Raw genomic sequence first — 23,259 nt, forward strand, 5'->3', positions numbered from 1 at the left:
TGCAAAGTTTTCAGATTTCCATATTGAGTGTTTACTAGTTTAAAGCTATGGGTACTAAAAATGAGTGGGTCTATGTATATAATAGGGCGGGTCGAAAATCTAATTTTACTCAAATCCCTTGCTAAGAGTGAAAATATAATGTATCATGAAGTCAACAAGAAGCCTGTAAAATATTAGTATTTTATTTTAATGTTAAGAGCCCCCGCGCATCGACCGCCAAGTGACCCACAGCACACTAGTCGAATAAGACCAATTCTTGTTGAAAATTCTGGCTTCGGCAAAAAGGTTTAGTGCATATTATTAAATAATGAATCAGTTAATGCAAAAGATAAAGTCAAATATAATTTTTCGCAGCCCTTTAGCTTGTCGTTAATCTCAAAGTTATCTTTTTTCAATACATTTTTAATTGTTCTTTTGATAATTGCACTGGCCTATAGTCAAAAGATGTAAAGAACAGCATTAATATTGCTGCCGTTCATTTAGGTCGCTGGTTGCAAATATTCTAATCTTGTTTTAATATTAGCTATAGTTTGCGAATTTTTGCAAATTTAGGAATAATTTCGGTAGCTCTAATAGAAAAGCCATTATTTTGCATCATCGTGGGAAAAATTTTGGTTTATGCAAGTGAGTATGGAAACACTGAATAGGCACAATTTCTTTTTCAATTTGGTACTTACTACGTGCCGATCGAGTAACATTTACCAAATTTATATCGAAAAACTTAAGTGGATCTCCAGTTTTTTTTTCTAAAAAAAAATGTATCTTCAATTGTATAAAAAACGTTTAGATAAAAGAGCCGGATTACAGAAAAGTGTTCCAGGGAGCGCCTTTTTTCGTTCAAGCTGAATGCGAAGCACTATCGTCCAATTGGAGAGTCTTCAAAAGGATTTCCCAGGATATGTTAAACACTTTTTTCACATAATGCAATTAACTAAAATGCTTATGCACTATATCTAAACAATTATTTCACGTCTCCTACTTTCATATAACGGCAAATTTAGAAACCGCGAAAAATGTGCGTCTTCGTTGACTAATAAAACTATTGCGCACCAATTTTCAAGACTGCATAAATGGACTTAAAATGGGCGTTTCCCACCCTAACTGTATTATGTTAATGTATGCAACTACTATTAACTTATCAAACGATTCCTATTCTTTGACGATACATATTTCATTTCATTCATCAGGATCTTGAAAACTTACCAAATCGGCGTGACCAAGTCCATGGTCCTTTTAATACTATATAAACAGCCGAAAACATTAAAACGTTTGAAATAAATCCCGTCTCACTTTGTACTTGGTTCTTGAAGTAATGAAGAATTGAAAATCTATACGGGAAAATTATAATTTTTGTAAGTTTTATCTTAATATCTTAAAATTTAAGACTTATTGAAAAATGATAAATGAACGTGAGGTACTAAATTGAATAACCCTTAATTTGATATATCATCCGGTTTATAAAAATTAACGCATTCCATTTTCAAAATTCGTATACCTTGATGCAATTGCGCGGGCTAAAGATAAGTTTTAAATTAATCTTTCGTGGCCAATAACAATTGGCTAAGACCTAAGACATCATAATATTACTATTACAATGCGGTCAAACGACTTTTATTTTCCCCCATACAAAATCGACCCAGCCTAGTATATAAGTCCTTCCATAAAATGTAAGTATTTTTTTTTTACCTGTAATGAGTATAGAAAGCCTAACCCGAACTTAACAGTCCAACAGTGGTAAAGCAATGAACTCTTTCGGCACTACAGTCATTTATTTCTTCGAGAAAATTTTTGATCACCAAGCTACATTTATATGAGTTCAAATCCAGATACTATCCCCAAAATTTACTTTTGGAACCATCCTCTGGTTTCTACGATTTGAAGCAGTCCTCTCATCTGGTCGTAGCTATTTTGCGATAAGCCATGGAATACTGGAACTTTTGTGTGAAAAACGTGGCCAACTACTGACTTAGCCCCAGTTTTTAAACTATACGCGATTTCGTGTTTCACTTTAAGCCAAGTCTCTTTGTAAGTATGCTGGCCATTTGCAGACTCCAGTCGTTCGATTAGCTTGAATTGTTAAGCGCATTCTTTATCTGAGTTAGTCCGATGTTTCGAGATAATTAAGTGATTCAGCGTGGAGTCGACCACTATCTAAAAAGTACTCATGGTACTTTGTTTGACCAAAAAATTATTTGGATAACTATTCTTATGACATCGACAATCTATATAATTATATTTTGTCTCCGTTCGTTTAGCGATGCTACTGAACCGATTTCAACCACCACCATTGGAAAGACAATTTTCGGTAGATGAGGAGAGTTTTACTGGTTTCCAAGTTGGTTGAAAATTACGGCCAAAATTTTCGTTTAAAAATGTCCTTATTTGTGTATGGTTGTTGTTGCAACCTGTTCGTGTGTTTGAGCTGTTGTCGCATTTTGTTTTACTTCGTATTTTAAATTAAACTTTGAAATAAAGACAAATATGAAGATGAAGGAATAAATGATAACGATAAAGACAAAATATACGAAAATGGAGACAATGAGAAATACATAAGAATTAGAGTAACCAAAAGAGTAAGAAAATTAATTGAAATTTTCGAAATAAATTCAGTCATAATAAAAGTTACCGAAATTTATCAACTCATCGAAGTTTATATCTATCGAAATTTAGCGAGTTATCCTTGCTTATTCAGTTATCGCAACGTATCGAATTATTCAAATTGATCAATGTTTACTAAGTTGTCGAAATTTATAGACACAGAAACTTAGTTGTCGAAATTTACGGATAGTTATCGAGCTATAAAAATTTATGGTCAAGTTAAAGAAATTTATCAAGTCTTCGATGTTTATTATATTATCATTATTTATAGACCTAACGAAATTTATCGAGTTATCGTAATGCATCGAGTTCTTTCAACTTACAGAGTTGTCAATAATTATTGATCCACTGAAATTATCGAATTCTCAAAGCATATCGATTTATCGAAATTTCAAGGTTATATAAATTTATCGAGTTATCACTGCTTGTCGAATTTTATCGTGTTAACAGAGTGTAACGAGTTATAGAAACTTTTCGATAGCTTTCGAAAAATATGGAGTTGCCAAAATTTAAAATTTATGAAGGTATCGAAAGATATATAGATTTTTCAATTATCGAAGTTTATCGAGCCCTCGAATTTTATAGTTATCGAAATTAGTCGAGTTATCGAATTTTGTTGAGTTATCGGAATTTAGTGTTTTTGAAATTCATATAATTAACGATATACATCAAATCATTGAAATTTATCAATAAACTGGAATGAATTGGGTCAATTCCATTCCTTCCGAAGTCCTCAAAAGACCTTTAAAGATATAAAAAATTTTAGTCACGTTTTAGTTCCAAAGCAGAAGATTTTCCGGTAAGTTACTTTGGACCTTATAAGTTTAGCTGCGTGTTAAGTTAGGAAACCTCTCCAAGGCTCTTAAAAACTAGAAAAAAGGGTCGAATTTCGACAGTAACTGGCACTCTAGTATTTATAATTATTTCGGTAACTAACAAGATCGGTAACGATATCCCTTGTGATAGATATTGATAAATATCAACAAAAATAACAGAATTTTGGATAATTTCGGTTGGGGTAACAAGGTGAAATAACAACCAAATCTAAATCGATAAAATATATAAAGATACATATATATCGATAGCTGTTTGGATAACTACAACATAATTTCTAACCATATCGATAACTATTATGATAGTCGATATAAATAATAAAAATGTATTCAAGAAAATCTAAAATGGCGATAAATATCGATCATTATTATGATGACGTCATTAAAGTCGATAATTACTTCGATAATTATTAAAATTGATATCGATAACTACTCGTATACATACTTACATTAATCGACAATTGTTAATACCGTCATTAATTATAATAACACAGATGGTATTGATAGCAGAATTCAAATAAAAAATAATAATAAATTGTAAATATTTCTCCGAAATTTTTCTATTCTAATTTTATACTTTTCAATCAAAACTTATACAGGACTGTGTCTACAGTTATTCTTCATCCATCTCTATTGACCATTCAAGTAAATAAGTCTACACATATTTCCCTTCGGCTCCTTTACTCCCATATACCCTTTCGACAAAATTAAAGGTTTATTAATCTCGGAGTGGCATAATACCAGCTTCAGCCAGTATTTTCCGCAAAATCACTTGCATTACATACACACTATAATTATTATGGACTTCGTACTTAAATTTTTTTTTTGCGCCTTAACTAACTTTCTTCCCATGGCTTATTCAGCTTGCATCGTGTCATAAATCATAAAATAGTTTCTTATTAAATAGCATTCAACTGTTAATTTGCACCAACCACTAAGCGCTCTAATCAACACTGTGCGCCAATTCACATGCAACTATTTTTAGTATTACTCGTACGCTTGTATGTGCGAGTATGTATGCGTATTATAGCGAACAACAACAACAACGCCGGCAACAGCACCAGCAATGCCAAGGATATTTGCGCGCCCGGATATGTGTACGTGTCTAACAATCAGTGAATTTCCGGCATTTTATTTCTTAATTACGCGCCAATGCACTCAAAAACAGCGCCAAACACTTGGAGGACCATAATCTACACAAGGCAATAAGAGCGCTGGTGCTAAGTATACACACACACACAGGCACAAAAAAATTGCAATTTGTAATGTATCTATGCATCGGTGTATGGATAGTCAAATGTGCTTTAATGAAGTAAGGCATTCATGTGCATATGTGTCGGTGTATATGTATGTATGTGAGGATGCATACATACATATGTACATATGTATTTGTGCTTACTGCATCTATAAATTATACGATCTTATAACTATAAACCGCCTATCTGCCTCCAATCGCGCCAAACGACCATTGACAGCTGCAGAGCAAATGTAAGCAAGCAGCCTGCGACTGCGAGAAGCCGATCAAACTTGGCAAGTTGTATCCGCATCAGCGGCTCGACTAACTCATTTATTCAGTGTATGTATGCGTGTGTGTGTGTTTGTTTGTTTGTTTCTATGAGCTTGTCTTATCACAGCGCTGCGAATTCTTAAGCAAATGGAAAAAAGCCATACACCAATGGCGATAGGTGAAGACGAAGAAGCACTATTCCACTACTGGCATTTCTACTTCTTTAGATATGTATGTTTAGTATGTACATATGTATGCGTTTACAAAACAAACATTAGCTACAACAAAAACCATATACTTAGTTAACATTGGCAGCCGCAACTGATGAAGTAAGTAGTACAAACAAACAAACAAACAGCGCGCTTGGCAAATTAAGTCAGCTACTAAGTGAGGCATGCAACAAACGGCATGCGGCATGCAGCAGTTGTACAGCGATTAAACTGTTACATGTCCACTTTAGTTGCTCGATCTCCTTCGTCTTCTTCCATCGACTGCTGCTGTTTTCCCTAACGTAACTTCCTTCTTTTGCCTTTGTTCTGCTTTTGATTATTCGACTTCTTTTTTTTGTTTTTTTTTTTGTTTCTTCATTGCCTCCATTCTATTTGTTTCGTTTTTAATTTGCTACACTTTGCCGCCAACATAATTGCAAGCGCTGCTTCACTTGCGCTCTAACGATCGATGTCAATATCGCTGCTGCTTTTGCATCACTAGCCAAATGATGCTTTAGATGCCTGTCTCTAGCCATGTCTCTAGCTACATACTTATGGACATATGTACGTATATAGATAGCTCTATTCCAGCTTTTGCTTTAAATTTTGCTCTTATTTCCGTTCTATCGTCGCACGTCGCCTAAGTTGGTTCATTGTTCGCTTTGGTATGTCTGTCCATTTATTGAACCGTCGGTTATTCATCAGGTACGCCTGCGTATTTCTCTAGACAATATGTGTGGAGGCATTACTTCATGAAATTGATAAAGTATAGCACAGTGGTTTGTGTGGGCTTGGGGATTAGATAAATAACTATCCATTTATAGATAATTTAAGTTTATTGGCATTGACCAAGCAGTCAATGGCATTTTCTTTAATAATTTGCCTCTTTTTTGTTGAAAAATTTACTTTAACTTTTGAAATATTCTTTAAATCAGCTTTAAAGTAAGTTACGTTTTATAAGAAATTAAGTTTTTTGCAGTTGTTTTTGCTACCAAGAATGCATACTAGGGTGGTCCAAAAGTTAATCCAAAAGGGTAGTCCAAGAAAGAAAAGTCGGAATTTTTGTGTTCTCACCCCCTAGGATTGTTCTATACCGAAAAATATGCCTTTTTTAGATAAAAAATGTATTGTGGGGAACACCTTTCGTAGAAATGATATAGAATTCTGGAAAAGTAATGTAATTCGATCGGAAAACACTGTTTCTCTTCAGGAGATTCCAAATAATAATACCTCTTTATTTATTTATAAATTTTTTCATAGTAACTACATATATCTTATAGGTCCGCCAAAACCCCCAGAAAATGCCAGGTATTGCAATGGGGGGACCAATAAAAAATCTTTAGTATTAAAAATTGGTACATAAACAATTGGGTATTGTTTTTGGAAATCTCTTGAAGAGAACCAGAGTTTTCCGAACGAAAAATATAGATTTTTAAGAATTCGATACATCTTTCAACGAAAAGTTGTTTGTTCCCATGTAAAATACATGGAATATTTTGAGCGCTTCGAGAGACCTCTAATTATTTTTTGATTTCAAAATAAAACAAGTAATTTTTAAGCAACAAAAAACCGACTCCAGTTCTCATATACAAATTTAAGATTATCGTTAATTTCTTCATGATCCAATCATTGGATTTAAACCAAATTAAAATGGCAACAACTGTGAGGTAACCTCTTTCCTTAAAAAAAAAATAATTAAAGACATCGGTCAACGTGGTCTAAAGTTATGCGATAAAACACATAAAAAAATATCCCGACAAAGTGATAACCTTCTCCTTTTTGTGAAGTCGGTTAAAAACAGGGATATATTTTTTTCGATATAGAGCAATCCTAGAAGGTGAGTGCATTAAAATCCGACTTTACTTGTTTTGGACCACCCTAATGCATACATAGTTCTCTTGGATATGATTCTTATTCCTTTAGAATAGCATATGGAATGAGTTGAACTGAATTAACTTCAGTTGAATTGCTTTGATTAGAGAGGTTGGAGTTGAATTAAATTTCAAAAAATTTTTTTGTTAAATTGCGCTGAGTTAATTTATTTGTTAATTTAAATTTCATTGTGCCTCTTCTCCCACTGCCGCTGGGAGGACCATCTGCTCCATTGGGCTGCCCTACGACAATAGCCTGTATAGGTTTTAAAGGTAAAACAACGTCTTGGATGAGAACTCCTGCAATGAGACAAGAAGAAGAAGAAGAGTTCTTAAGGCTCACGTTTTGATTGAGGCGCCAGTGTGTCTGCTGTAAAAGCTGCTAAAAGTATGGCTCTCCACAGCCTGATTACCGCCTAGATTGCATTCAACCCCGCCATTGGTCATGCCACGTTACCAGGGGAAGGGGGAGATCTATATATTAGAATGCCTTAAAGTTACGTAGGCCTGGCCACTCGTCCACCTGCCGCTCTGCGTTGTCTGTGGCCCGATTTTTTAAGACTATAGACTTAAATTTCAGGTGAGACCCGATGCGCGCTTCGGGGTCAATGGTTATCCCTCTCTGCCGCCATCGCTAGAGATCCAAGTCTTCTAAATCTATTTCGTACGTATTATTAACTCTTAATTCAAAATAATTACATATATAAATATGTATTTCTACACTCTATGCAATCTAAAAATATTCTTGGCCTTCATTAAAAATTAAGCGTGGTAATTGTTAGTGCTGCTGCTTTTTCTATTAAATTTTTCTAAAATATTCAACGACATTCTCCAACTTGGTCCCACAATAAATGTCTCCATTCAGGCATTTGCATAATTGGCTGCTGTAGCCAATCAAGCTATTATCGTTTTGTACCTTCAACAAACTACTACTTAGTTGCATATGTATACCCACACAAACATACATGTTATCGAATACTTCCTTTTCATTTTCGTCTTTTTTTCTGTTGCATTGCTGCAGATTTTTCATTCAATTTGTGGCAGCATGAAATTGTGCATTTATTGCGACACAGTGGCTAGGGGCCAATTGCGAGTTGTTTGTTAGTACAACAAAAACAAAAATAATAATAAAAAAAATGCCGCCAGCAATTCATCACTTCTACCAACATGCAGCTATGCACAAATATGCGTAACCAAGAGTTGAGGTAGCTTACCCATACCTACATATGTACATAAACACCGAGTGATGGCTTCATTAGGTTGAAGTATTGCATTTGGCTGACAAAGTTCATCAACGGGTCATTTATTAAACGTTTGTGTCAGCTCTAATACCTAACTTAAATACACATGCATATACATACATACATATGTGGGCAAAGCGAATGTCTGGTATACTCTGCCGTCAACACTCGACGATTAAATGGCTCTATAGATCATATTGAACTGCATCAAGGTTGCTTTAGTTGGCTACTGAAGTTGGCCGCTATACAATTGAGCTTGACTTTGGATTTATTTGCCGCATATAGCAACGCATAAATCAAGCCAAAGCATTGTCAACGCCGCAGTTTTTTATATTTCACATATACGTACATACATACATATAAAAGCGCTGGGTTTATAGAGCTCTTTCTGCTATATCACTGTCACAGAGCGCTACTTTATTGCCAGCAGCCCACCCAAGAACGCAGTCTCCGCCGCTCTGCTGCTGTTTGTGTAATTTAGTCTATTTCAATTTATAGCTTTAGGCACAAGTTTTTACGCAGCCAACCCACACATCTTTGTTTTTGTTTTTTTTGTGCTGCGCAGCTTTTTGTTATTTATTTTCATTGTTCAATCGGCTGCTGCTGTTGTTGTTCACAATAACTTTTAATTTCTTTCTTGCCTGCTGTTTTTTTTTTCTACTTACTCTTTTTTTGCTTAATTTTTTGCGCCTGCACACTTTATAACAATTTGTATAATAATTCATTACCAAGCCAAGCGAACTGCTGTGAGAGCACAAAAATTTAAAAAAAATTATCTCCAAGTACACACTACATATTTACTTAAGCACTCGTCATGAAATATGTGCTCGATAATAATTCAATCACACATGCATAACTCGCTGACAGTGATACCAAAATACATACAAACAACAACCGCTAAAGCAAGTATTAAGCATTGAAGCTATTAACCAGCAGCAGCTCATTTCGTCCAATAAGCCAAACACCGAACCAATGAACTCACACCAAACAAAAGACTTAAGCAACGAACGTGACTGCGCGCTGACACTTTGAAGGTCAAACAATCACTTTTTTTTTTTGTCTTTTTCAGCAACTTTAAGGTGTTTATTATTGATTTTATTGCTGTTTCTTTTACAATTTTCATTAAATGAATAGCAATTCTTATTTAAAAAAAAAAATATAAAAATCTGTATTGGCTCTAATTGCGTGCGGGGACACATTGTCACTTAATTGGTATAAAAAATGGCGACCTCGTTGGCCTTTGTGGGGCTATGTTGTGTACATACATACTCGTGCATTTGCTGGGTATTGTATTGCAGCGAACAAAACAAAAAAGGCGAAGTCAAATGAATCATAGCTTAATTTTATATCTTTCTTACATAAATGCTTGGCATAGCGGTTTCATTCTTGTAATGAAGTCTCATTAATTTTTCCCACTTTACTCTCTTGCTTACAGGGTGCTGAGCGTAAGACACGCGACGAGGAGAGACGCGCTGCTAAACGTAAAATGACCGCTACAGGTCGCAAGAAGCTCGATGAATTATATCATCCGGTTACCGATCGTTCGGAGTTTTATACAATGCAGGATTTACAAAAGCCACCGGTACTTTTTTCACCCGCCGATGATATGGAAAAGGTGAGTGAATCGTGAATAGTAAATTGACTTCGTTTGTAGAAGTGCTTTTAAAAGCAGCAAATATACAGCATATTGCCAATTAAAAGCTACAGAAATTTGTTAGGAAAACGATTGCCAATATAGCAGAGAGTAGTAGGTAATTAAATTGAATAGTTATCGAGAGCTACAATAAAAAATAGATGCAGAATAAAAGCTACAGAAACACTTTAGGAAAGAGATTACGAGTTGACAAAAGTATTATCGAAAATTATAACGAAAAGTTATCGATAACTATATTAAAAGATATATGGATATATTTCATTCCACAGCTGCCAAATTACGGTATGATGCTGAGTACATAAAAGCTACAGACAATTTTTGGAAAACGATTATTCAGTTTTCGATAACTACAAAGAAGAATATACCAATATGTAAAAGGTAATTTCATCGAAAAATTATCGATAACTGTAAAAAGACTATATGCAGAATAGAAGCTACAGAAAAATTGTGGGAAGCGAATACGAGTTTACAAAAAAGTTATCGAAAATTATATCGTAGAGTTATCGATAACTACTTATGTATATCGAAAAATATCTACATATTGTATTTTGCAGCTGTAAAATTACAGAATAATGCAGAGTAAACGCTGGAGAAAATTGTTTGGAAAAAGGGTATCGAAATTATAATAACATAGAAAAGTTTACGACGACGATATTAAAAAATATAACGATGTATTGAAAACTTCACAAAGTTTTTTTTTTAAGTGAATCAATTTAGAGTCACTTAAGAAAGGTTGGATATAATATATGGACACAAAAAAGCTAAACAACGGCTATTGAAACGTAAAAGTAAACAACAAAAAGTTAGGAGTAAATATATGTGAACGGGTTAAAAAATGTCGATTTGAAGTTAAGCCAAAATTAGTCAAAAATTATAGCATTAGATTTTTTTAATTTTTTTGTGCCCCTCAATTTTATCAAAAAAAAATAAATTATCTTAATTTTCGTTACTAATATTAAACTTGTTTTCTCTCTTCCTCAGCAGAGCTTCTATGGCCATGAGACTGATTCATTGACCGGCGCACCAGATCTCAAAGGCACATCACCATTCTTGCTGCATGGCCAAAAAGTGGCGGCGCCAACACTCAAATTCCACAATCATTTTCCGCCCGACGTGCAGACGTGAGTATATGTAAAAATCGTTGCGTTTTAAATGGCGACAAAACGAAGCGAGAGCGTATAAAAGGAAGAAAGAAAGAAAGAGGGAGCACTGCATATATACATACATACATACATTTGTAACATTAGATTATACTTTAAATAAGCAAAATACTTTATGAAACTTGATAATGATACAAATTTCTAAACGCGTTTGCGCCTAAGAATATGCAAAAATTGTACAACTTAATTGACAAAAAGTAGATCAACTGTGCTATGGCTCTTGCAAAGGCTATACTCGCCGAAATTGCTGTTATCATTGCTGAGATGCCAAAAAATTTGCAGTAAAAACTTGATTTTATTAACCGCAGAACTCCACAGGCGAACAGCGATGGCCTACCAACTGTCATTTTGACGAGCAATGTGATTGCAAGTTTTTGTGTGTGGGCACTTTGATGTCTTGAAATAAGCATTTGCCGCATGACGCCACCAGACAACATTCTCTCAATTTCGGTGTTTAAAAACATTTAAATCCTTAAAAAACTAGCTAAATAATTTCCTAAAACGTAATCATAAATTATCCAATACGGAACAGATTTTTATTTTGATTTAATATCAAAATTTCATCGATGTTACCACCAGCACGCTTTCTTTCAAATGAAAATATGGCTGTCAAACTATCGAATTGCCTGCAATAGATGTCAAGCAATAAGTGCTGACATATATTGCAGCACATAAGAAATAGGCGGTCTCCATTGGAAATATATTTTGTGACATGGTTATCACGACATCAGTGTTTTCCTGTGGAGACAGGGCCTAACACGCACATATCTAATATTTATATGCCATTTTCATGTGCGTTCAGATATTTTTTGATGCATACTTTTAGGCGAAGAACTTATGACAGTAGCCTGTTAAGCTAGAACTCTACACTAAAATGTTTAGTCTTTCAGCGCTTTATTCAGTTAAATAGCTTGTAAGCTGTATAGAAAAAAGATCCTACAATATTTTGATAGAATATACATATATACAGGCGACTGATTTGACATGGAAATCCAAGAAACTTCAAGTATTTTTGACGGAATTTTTGGCAGTTCGGTTCAAGTTTCGAGATTTCAAAAATTTTTGAAACTTTTTTTTATTTGTTTCCATTATTATTTAATGTTTAGTTATAGCTATCTCTTATGCTTTTCTCCTTTTAATAATTTTATCTTTCACCTTCCCTTTCGTTTCCCGCCTCTACAGCGACAAGAAGGATCACCTGCTGGATCAAGGTCTGGTACCCAGTGCCATGGGCGATTTTGTGCCACCACTGAAACGCGGACGCATGACACCGCCCACCAGCGAACGCGTTATGCTATTCGTGCGACAGGAGAACGAAGATATTTACACGCCGCTGCATGTGGTGCCGCCCACCACAATTGGCCTGTTGAATGCGGTAAGTGAAAAAGATAATTGCATAAATGCTGTCAAGAAACAAAAAATTCAACACTCCTTAACGTTTCCTATCCACCCACAAGAAAAGAAGTATAAATTTCTCTCTCCAAAGAGCATTGTTTCATCATAAATAGTATTTATTTGTTAGTTGCAACACAAAAACTCATTTTATGCCAAATTAAAAAATACAGCTAACAGGGTAAACGCTATTGATATATGTATAGACAAATGGAAAAAATTAAAAAATTTAACAAACAAAAATTTTAAATTTTGCAGTGTTCGCATTTTTTTATCACATTCTGAATAAAAAAAAAATAATTGGATTTTGTTCGAACTTTTTATTAGTTTTATCGAAAAAAAATTTTACTTCAAAAATTCGTCACTTTAATGCACAAATGCGCTGGCGCGGTGCGCAAGGACTAAAAAAAAATATTTTATTTTCCTTACTTTGCTCATTCATCATTTAATCAGAAATATTTATATACTATATGTTTATTTATTTGTACTTTAATGGTTGAGCGGTAGTTTAGATAGCAATTTTTTCATTTTTATTTTTTATTTTTTTCTCAAATAATTTGCATTCTACCACTTTGCCCCGCTAATCAACTACATAGCTAACCAAACGAACCAAAAATAACTACAAAATAATAATTAATTATTAATAATCATTCATAATCGCCATATAACGTTAACTAAAGCATCGAATCGGTAAAAAAAAAAAAACAACAAAAAAAACGAATGCAATGCACAAATACTACACTCCCACACCCAACACCTACTGTAACAACAACAAGAACAGCAAGAGCTATGAAAGACAGAAAAACAAAAAGCAAATGCAAGTTTCTGACAATTAATCATTGCAATTAAAACTTCACCACTGCCAACACCAACAACAACAGTAACCACAGCAACACCTCAACCACAAGTAAACAGTTGCCACTTCTCACTATAGAAGATTGTTGAAATGAAATGGCAAACAACAACAAACAACTATGTAGTATATTATAATGAACTGTAATAAGGCAGCCAGCGACAAACACACACAAAAAAACAACAACATTTAAGCTAGCAATAATCTCCTTGCTCGCCCAATAAAGTTCAGTGTTTATATTTGCAATATTTTGTTTATACGCAAACACACAAACACACAATGTAATGCAGTTAGCTGTTTGAAGAATATTTGATGGTTGTCAGATATGTTAATCTAGTTAATAAAAATTGCAATTTTATGCGAATTCCATATGCAAATGGCTGATGGGCGCATGTATTGAAGGATCACAATAAGTATCGGCAATCGCCAATCGCCAATCGCCCAACGACCAACGACCAACGACCAACGATCTATGCGAATGACGATCGATGTTTGTATGTTTAATGAATTGTCAGAGCAAATAACTTGGCTGTAAAATATTAATTAATAAATTCAATGCAGTAAACAATAACAATAACAACAACAACAACAACAGAGGTAAAGCTGAAACGAAAAGCGTATGATTTATAAATTTCCAGTGAAAACGCTAGCGACTACTTTGTTGATAGATCGTTAATAAATGAATTTTTTTTTTTATGAAATTTTGCGTATATGCATTTTTATGTGTAGTATATATGTATATGTGTATGTGTGTTTCAGCGTGTATGTGTATGTGTGTGTGTGTGTGTGTGTGTGTCTGACTCTGTGCCTTTATCTAGCAATCAAGCGCAGCAATCAGCTACGATCAATCATTTAATTTTATGTAAGTAATATGCATCATCGCTCCGCCCCATTCACACATTCCATTCATGCACACACACACAAGCAAACACAAAATTGTAAATGTTTATAAAATGAATTAAAAAATTTCGTATTCGCGCAGCCTGGTTTCTGAAAGTTTGAGAATAAAATGAACGTTCCCAATGGTTAGCCCGACTTTTATGACTGAAATTTTAAAATAAAATATTTATTTGTGCGCCACAACAACATAGAGGTATATTCATCATGAAATTAAAAAAACTGTTGCTTCAATAGCAGGGAAATTCTGGCGACCGTTTTCAACTCACCACCGTCTTTCGAAAGACAATTGAAAGCTCTGTTAACGGGACCATCTTAGCGCTGATCTGTTTGTTTTTAACAACAAGCGTTTTTAAAATTAAATTAAATAAAAATATACATTTTTCCATTGCATTCTTGAATTTTGATAAATTTGCTAAAAGGAGAAAAAATTAAAAAGGCCGAAAAATTTAAAGAAATTTAAAAAAATATATTTTTCTTTTTAACCAATATAACCGAAAAATTTAATTGTAAAACGAGTATTTATGTAAAATTTAGAAAAAAATAATACTGTTTATAGGCTTCTAAATATTTTATTAAAAAAAATATTTTTTTCTATTTAAAACAAAATCTAAAAACTAAAACAAAATATTAAATTAAATCAGAAAAAATCTTAAATTCGAAAAAGAAAAAAACACATATAATAATTAAATGATATTAGAGAAGTATGTTTTTTTCTCTTTAAACAATGAAAAAAAAATGTAATCACTAAAAAAAAAAAACTTAATTTAAAAAAAAGAATGACAGGCCAGTGCTTTGTTCAACTATCCATTGCGAATGTAGGAGTAGCGCTAGCAAAATTATGTAATTATTTTCCTTTGGAAGATGCTCATGTGGTTTCTGTCAAAAGAGCTTTTCACCATAAAAGTTGGCAAAGGAGAGCTTTTTTTTTTTGTAAAACTTTCGTGCCAGAATTAACAAAATCTTTCAAACTATCTTATCTACTGTCTTTCAATTGTCTTACAAAAGTCTTCAAATATCTATAACAGACTTTCGCTGTAAATTATTGAACAGTTAATGAGAAAGCATCAAGTAAAACTTCTAAATATATTCCATAGACTAATAATACTGAATTGATCACAGACAACTTCCCGGCAAGAACGAAAGATAATCAAGTTAGGATGAATAATAATAACTAACAGTAAATACCGAACAATGTTTGGACTTTTATGGGCTAGGTTAGGAGGAAAACCCTTGCGGAACTCACTTGAAATCAATACCCTTTGCAACCTTATTGACTTGAGACCAATTTGCTGGTGCAAGAATAACTACCCAGCCATAAATGCATACACATGTAAATACACACAACACCCCAATCTGGCCTCCAAACTACACATTCATGTACCGACATACATATGTACAACACAATGATTTTCAAACGTCAGAAACATAAATTGAAAATTGGCATTTCCCAAATCTATTCGATCAAAAACAAAATTTTGCCTAAAAAGCTGCTATAACTCAGAGTCGCGAACGGCAAGAATAAATATCTGAAAATATGCTTCAAAAAACAATGAATTTGTTTAAATTGGCTATGTTTTGATATAAAACAGTAAACAATGTTTTTTTTTTTGATAATCAATGAATTGCAACAAAAAAATAACTAATAGGTCGGTTACTTGTTTCGTGTGAATTTAGAACTTGAAATTTTTGCATAGAAAAGTGTTTACTAGGAAAATTTCAAATTTGCCGATTCGTACGAAAATAAAAATATGGCTTACTTATATGGAAATGAAATGAAATTTACATTTTTTTTTTTTCAATTTCAATCAAAAGTAAAATTGCGAACAAAATTTAAATTTTTCACCCTACATCTTGACGTAAAATGAGTTTTTGTCCGTTGAAAACACACACAAGTAGGAAAAATCTTATTCATATTTAGCAAATTAGAACAGAAATTATATATTTGTACAAAATTTAGAAAAAAAATAAATGATCACAAAATTATTTACCAGTTTTTACATACAACAAAACATAAAGCAAAAATTAAAAACTTCCCAAAAAAAATTAAACAAAATACAAACATCATTTTTCTCTCATTTTCTCAATTACAGATTGAAAGTAAATACAAAATCTCAACAGCGAGTATAAATAATATTTATCGTACAAATAAAAAAGGGTAAGTAAACATACATTAATACACACAACATACAAACACCAACAAAAATTATAAAAAAATAAACAAAAAAGCCAGCAAATAAATAGCTTTGAAAACAATAGCAACAGTCATAACCACCCACCAAAACATGCAAACCTACCTACATATGAACATATTTACGTCGCAAAGCACGCATCACATAAAATTAGCTGATTCAATAGAAATTTATGTAGTGTATTTAAAAAAAATTTAAGTCCGCTTTAAATGTTGCACGGCAGTTGCAAGCAATGAGATGCAGAAATCGAGCAAGAAGAAGGCAGAAGAAACATTCAAGCACCAATACGAACACTCAACTTTGCATTTCATTTAACAGCACTGCACTCACCTAGTTACTTAAATTAGTTGTTCAATAACTTATTGTGCTAATGTGTACCGCTAACATTTTTGTGGACTCCTCACTACATACTTAATTGTTTTTAATAAAAAAATAATAATAACAATAATTAATAATCATAAAATACTTGGCATGAGTTTGCACACAACGGTTAGTTATTTATTTTAATATCTAATAATAAAAAAGTATTTGCATAATTAATTTACCATAAAATTTAATCTTACAATAATTGCATTTGTGGTGTAAATTTCATTTGAAGATTTTCAGTTGCATTTTTCATTGAACGATTTTTTAATTTGTATTAGCATACCTATATATATTTATAACTACATAATAGCTTGCGGTTGTATTTAATTAATGAATGAAAATTAAACCTTATATTTATTGAAAAGCACTACTAATAACTTTTGCACCCAAAAGGAGCCAGCTTTTGTGTAAACTAATCAAAACCTTAAAACATTTATTTTTTTAACCAATTTCCACGAGGAACCGAAAAGAACCGTTAAATATCACAATTTTTATCAAGATCAAGATTTATTTTTTCGATTAAAAATATTTAGGCACCGTAACGGCTATGATCTCTATATTAAAAATCATAATTTAACTGTCAAAATTGGATTTCAGCCCTTATTCGTGATTTTTTTTTCGGGCTAATTTTAATCCTTAGTCTTAGTTTTTATTTTTTCGGCCATACAAGATTTAAAACGGCCATAAAAATGCAGTCTCCTTTATAACGGTTAGGATCCAAAATAACAATTATATTTGATCGAAAAAAATAAAAATCCACAAATAACAATTATTATTGATCGAAAAAATAAAAAACGAAGAAAACCGATTGTGCAATAAACTAAAAACAAAAATCTTGTTACTTAACGGCTAACGGCACTGAAAATTATCGTTATTTTAGAATTTTATTTTGTTCGAACAGTTTTAACGTTACAATGGAGACTGCGCTTTTATGGCCCATTTAAATATTTTACGATCCTAAAAATTAAATCTGAAAATAACGGTTTAATATGACCGAAAAAATAAAAATCATAAAATAACGACTAAATTTAATCAGAACAAATAAAGAAGCATAAATACGAGCGAAATCGAATTTTATATACCCGGCTCAGGTAACAAATATCGTCGTTTCATTTTCCTCTAAACTACCTAATGGTCTGTCTTACTTATTGTTAAGAGATTGCTGTAAATATTAACTTGGAATAAATTAGCCTTCTCAGTTATTGAAATATCGGAATTTTCGTATATGCGAAATATACCGTTATACGGCAAGCGGGTGTAATTTTAGTCCGATTTAAATAATTTTTAACGAATTGCTTTTGCGTGCCAAGATTATTAATTAAATGCACTGAGTTTGATAGAAATTGATAAATCGGCTACCGAGATACTCATTTGTAGTCATAAGTAGGCGACGCCACGTCTAAAATCCAAAAATTTATAAAAACTTATAAAAATCTAGTTTTCTGCAACTATTTCAAATCTGAAAGAAGTGCAGGTTAGGTTGAGTTAGGTCAACGCCGCGAGCCGATTACGAAATTTCGAATGCTTTATCGTTAAGCATGTATTTGTAGCGATAAATTAATCGATGAACGATCCACAACGATGTTTATAAATAGCTCGATGATTCCGCCAATAAGTAAATCGATAAAATTATCGCTAAGCAATCGATAACTGTATCTAAAATTTGTCATTTATTTCGTCCAAATACTACAAAATTTTAGCGATACGTTAAACAGGTGTGTCGATAAATTAATAGATAAGTTGTTGAAATCTATATTTATAAATAATTCGATGTTAATACCGATAAATTTATCGATAAATAATCGATAAAGTTATCGATAATTAGCTCAAGTCTACAAAAAAATTGTCTGCATATTGAAGCAAGCCTCTATATTTCGGCGCCCTGAATGCAAGTCCGAGGTCTGTTAGCCTCCATCATGTCAGGTTCGAGATCATTTGAAGGTTAAGTAGAGAACAAATCATTGAATAAACCTGAAAATTCAATAAAATTCTTCTGAATTTGACCTTGGGATGACCTTGGCACGCCATGAAGATGATCATGAAGAATCAACTATATTCGGTTTAAGCGACAACAAAAAAAAAACTCTTTTTCTTTCCTAACATTATAGTTTCAGGTTCAGCGAGTCGAAACCCCCATATATATTAATTTTCAGGTTTATTCAATAATTTTTTCACTACTTCACCTTCAAATGACTTCGAATCTGACATGATAGGGGCAAACAGAGCTCACATTCAGCGCGTTGAATAACATAGGGATATAGGGGTTTGGTTCAATATGCCGAAACTTTTTTTTGTAAACCTGTTTAATCGATAATTTTGAATAACCAAATAAATTGAGTTTTTTTCACCCAAAGGCCAAAATTGAGTCCACAATTTTTAGCCACCGATCGCCATTAGTGCAAAACTTTTCTATTTTCGGAAAGCTCAACACAAACTAATAAAATTTCTCAATGCAACATTTATACCTTGAAAAATTCACGATTCGTTGAAAATTTTTGCCATCACGAAAATCCCAACATTTTTTCTACCCACAAAAATTCGAACACACCCTTTAAGCAATGTTTTATGTACTTTACAAATAATTTTACTCACAACTATCTTTCTCTCTTTTCTTCTATTTCTCCGCACAGGATTACTGCGAAAATTGATGACGATATGATTTCGTACTATTGCAATGAGGACATATTTCTGCTGGAAGTGCAGCAGATCGAAGACGATTTGTATGACATAACATTAACGGAGTTGCCCAATCATTGAGCGGAAGGACCATATACATATATATAAAAAGATGTAACTCATGAACAAAGCAATAAAGTAGCAATTAGCAAAAAAAAAATAAAAGCACCAGTGGCAGCTAAAAGAGAGAATACAACTGGAGAAGGAGGCCAAAAGCCCAACAAACAACACATAGTGAAGTTGTATTAGTTTGGTAAATTGAAGTGTAAGCTGTTTTCTTTTTATTATAACTATGACGTAAAACCAACAACAACAACAACAACAACAGCAACTACAGCAATGCACAAAACAATGGACACAATATTAATTATGTTACGTAAATAGATAAGGAATTTAAAATGTTTCAAATGAAACAACAAATACAAATACAAAATACTCTTATGAGCAGTTAAACAATAATTTTTTTCAAGCTAATTTTTTTTGTGTGTGTTTAAGAAATATGTTTGTATATGCGCGCGGTTTAAACACTTATACAACAAATAAAATATATTACTGAATAGATTAAATCTTTTGCAACCAAGTGAAGAGAAGCAATGTTAAATATGCAAAAACGTGGTGATTGCTGCAAAAAAAGTAAAGCAAAATTATGACGCACACATACACACTCATACAAAAAAATTTGTTAATGTACTTTAGTTGAATATTTAGTAATTATATGTGAAATTTTAACTTTGTTTAATTTTTTAGTAAATAAAACTTTTAATTTAAGTACTCACACGCTTAATTGAGATTCTTCTGATAACAAGTACAGTAAATATGTGTGTTTTTGTACAAAACTATTTAGAAAAAAATATTAAAAAATACTGTTTGAAAATGGTTTGAAAATCGGCTCGCTCTTTAATGAAAGTGTCTTCTGAAAGTGTTTACGTTCTCAAGCTTATCGTCACTAGACACGACTAAAGGCGCGAGCTCGAAAGTTGACAGCGCAAAAAGACGCATATAAAAAAAACTTCATCGGCGAAAGACTCTTAACAGGTCTTTCTTCGCCGTCAACTAGGTACAATGCGTAAGCAGCAAAGTTTTATTCCTTTTCTCGATCAGTGGATAGTCATCATTGCGCAGCCACCCCTCTTCCAAGTAAAATGTTTTATAATGTGTTATTTAAGCAATACGAAAAAATTTAATTAAGTGAAAATCAATAAATCAGCATCAAAAGATGCTAATATAAACTGTGAACTATTTACTTAAAAATAAATGCAAAATAATTTGATGTATGTAAACGAAAAGCGTGTAACTTTTAAGCTACTACCGTTGCGCCCGCGCCCCAAAAAGCTTTCACACCACACACAACTTGCCGCAAGAGCTTAACATGGTACTTGCATGTATTTGTTTATGCCAGTGACGACCAAAAAAAAAATATGCGTATAGAGATTTGACTTTTTATGCTTTTCATAAAATTCAAAATTTTCATTCAGGACCACACCATATTCCGCTGGTGAAGCTTTTTAAAGCTTTTAATGGGTCTTATATCAAACATGACAAAAAAAAATAACCCGAAGAAGGCAGAAGTTTTTAATGGTTTTAATGAGTCTTTTATCTCGCGGCATAGCCTTCTAAAAGCTATCTATATGTTTACATGGTCTCTCAGAAATTAAAAGCTCTCTTTGGTCGCCACTGGATTTTACAATGCAAATATTCCAGTGCTTTGAAATCGCCTTTTGAAATGTGTATGATATATTTTTTGAACAGTTAGACATTAACTAGAATTAAATTTTGACTTAAAAAGCTCTAAACGGACACTCGTTAATTAAGAAAGCTCACTTGTAAAAAAAAAATTATTTCCAAATCCTGCAATTGCGGTTGCGGAAAATACTTGAGAAATGCGAGCAGGTACAGTCATAAGTCCGTGTGAATCTTTTTTATAATTTAAAAACAAATTTCGTGTAATTTTTTTTTTTTTGTAATTTTACTTTTTGTACATTTTACTTTTCCCTACTCAACTCAAAGTAGTACTTAAAATTAATTTGTTTCTAACTTCGTAAACTTACATAAGTTGTAGTGTTACTTAAGTTAATTATTTTAAACTTAAACGTAAAACTTAATCATTCAATGTTTATTATTATTATGGTCAACTGCTATATATTTTTGATAAATAAAATTTGAACAATATTGGATTTGTTAAACAAAAACAAAACTAAAAGAATTTTCTTATGATAACTACATGCATAGGTAAAATCTTTTGTGCGCAAAACAAAAAACAACAAACTTGATAAATGCATCGCTTCTTTTGAACACCTATTCTAATATGCTTTGAAAAGCTCTACAAAAGCTAAGTATGCTTAAGGTCGGCGTTGGGCGGAGCCTTGCCTGCATGAAGAGCTGTCTTAAGCTTTCAACATAATTTGTATAGACGCTTGCTGAGTAAAAGCGCTATCTGCCCATCGTTGACTTAAGCACTGTAATTATTTTAGGAAAGTAAGCTTTAAAAAAACGAGTTCTCGCTTTTTCAAATAGACGGTGAAAAACACTTAAACTTCATGCTTTAAAATTTAAATCATATTTATTTTTTTAGAAATTATATTAAAAAATCTGTGAAGAAAATACAAAAAAGCTTTCGAACAAAAATTTAAGTGAAAATTTTAAATGAGAATTTTTATTTTATATTTAGTTTTGGAAACAATTTTTTTAAATGCAAAAAAAGAAAATTTTAATAAAATATGCACATTCGCATATGTCTGTAACAGTAGCTTTCAATTGGGCAACTATACTTTTTCCTTAAACTACTACGACTATCAGAGGCAGCTTTTTCCTATGCGCGTCCATGAACTCCTTTGAGAGCTTTGAAACACGTTTTCCAAAGCAAATTTTTTTGGTCGTGAGTGCATATAAACCAAGTTTTTAAAAGGCTCTCTATAAAATTAATATATGCCTGTGTGAATAAGAGCTCTCTTTGCCCAGTACTGATATAGAAAGCTTCAAAACGTATCTGTGAATGGGTGAGCTCTGGACTAAGCCATAGAAGGCGGTTGGAATGCCGCAAGCTTAAGAAGTTAGATTTCCCATAAAATCAATACCATAATGAAATCTGTGTGTGTTGCTCGAGAAAAACTAGCACAGCAAATGGAAAAAAAATAAATTTCAAAACTTTTAGTTGTGGTTCGTTCGAGCAACTAGTTTCAAAGAAAAACCTGTTTTGTGAGCTTTAAGCTTTGATTTTAGCAGTTTTTGGAAATGCGCTCCGAACAAAATATTGCACTCATGCAAAGCTTTTTAAGCTTTCTACTCATTTTATATAAAAGCTCTATCTGGCGAGTTCTATAAGCGTAATTGAAAAATTTAATTGCAATAAAAATTCCTTAAATATCTATTAGCTTAGGCGTTATTATATCAACATAAGAAAAATTAGAGATCAATAAATTTATTTTTAATGAAAAAAATCTTAGTTTTTAAGTAAATTGTGCATATTTTTTGTTGAAAACAATGTTAAAAATTAATGAAACGAAAATGTAGCGGAACTTACGCACGAAGGTATTTAGGTAAACATAAATCCTTAAATTAGTGGTTCAAAGTTTTAAAGCATGTGATGCCAGAAAAAAAGTATTTTTTTACGAAAAAAAATCTTATAAGGCACATGTTGATCAGAAAACAAACCAATTTCGGCAATTAAAAAGGATCCAAATAGTAAAAGGCTTGTGGCCAAGTATTGAGCTCCATTAACTTATTTAACTTTTAATCACAAGATATTATATCGCAAAGCTCGAGTGAAGCCTTCAGAAGAATTAATTTCAATATTTCTCCGCATAAATTTAT

At 32.5% G+C, this 23,259-nt stretch overlaps 1 protein-coding gene across 2 annotated transcripts in view; it reads left to right on the plus strand.

The window, feature by feature from the left end:
• Positions 1-20,869, plus strand: part of LOC118742968 (protein grainyhead) — a 305,196-nt gene extending 284,327 nt beyond the window's left edge. For both annotated transcript variants that reach the window (XM_036475409.1, XM_036475410.1), the window contains 5 exons: positions 9,695-9,874; positions 10,898-11,034; positions 12,256-12,448; positions 16,309-16,373; positions 19,404-20,869. In XM_036475409.1, coding sequence (XP_036331302.1) covers positions 9,695-9,874; positions 10,898-11,034; positions 12,256-12,448; positions 16,309-16,373; positions 19,404-19,530 — 702 coding nt within the window. In that variant the 3' untranslated portion in view covers positions 19,531-20,869. The remainder of the gene's footprint in view (positions 1-9,694; positions 9,875-10,897; positions 11,035-12,255; positions 12,449-16,308; positions 16,374-19,403) is intronic.
• The last annotated feature ends 2,390 nt before the right edge of the window (positions 20,870-23,259 follow it).

This window comes from Rhagoletis pomonella, unplaced genomic scaffold (genome assembly GCF_013731165.1).
Source record: "Rhagoletis pomonella isolate Grant_MI unplaced genomic scaffold, Rhpom_1.0 Rhpom_scaffold_00007, whole genome shotgun sequence".
NCBI classification, from domain to species: Eukaryota; Metazoa; Arthropoda; class Insecta; order Diptera; family Tephritidae; genus Rhagoletis; species Rhagoletis pomonella.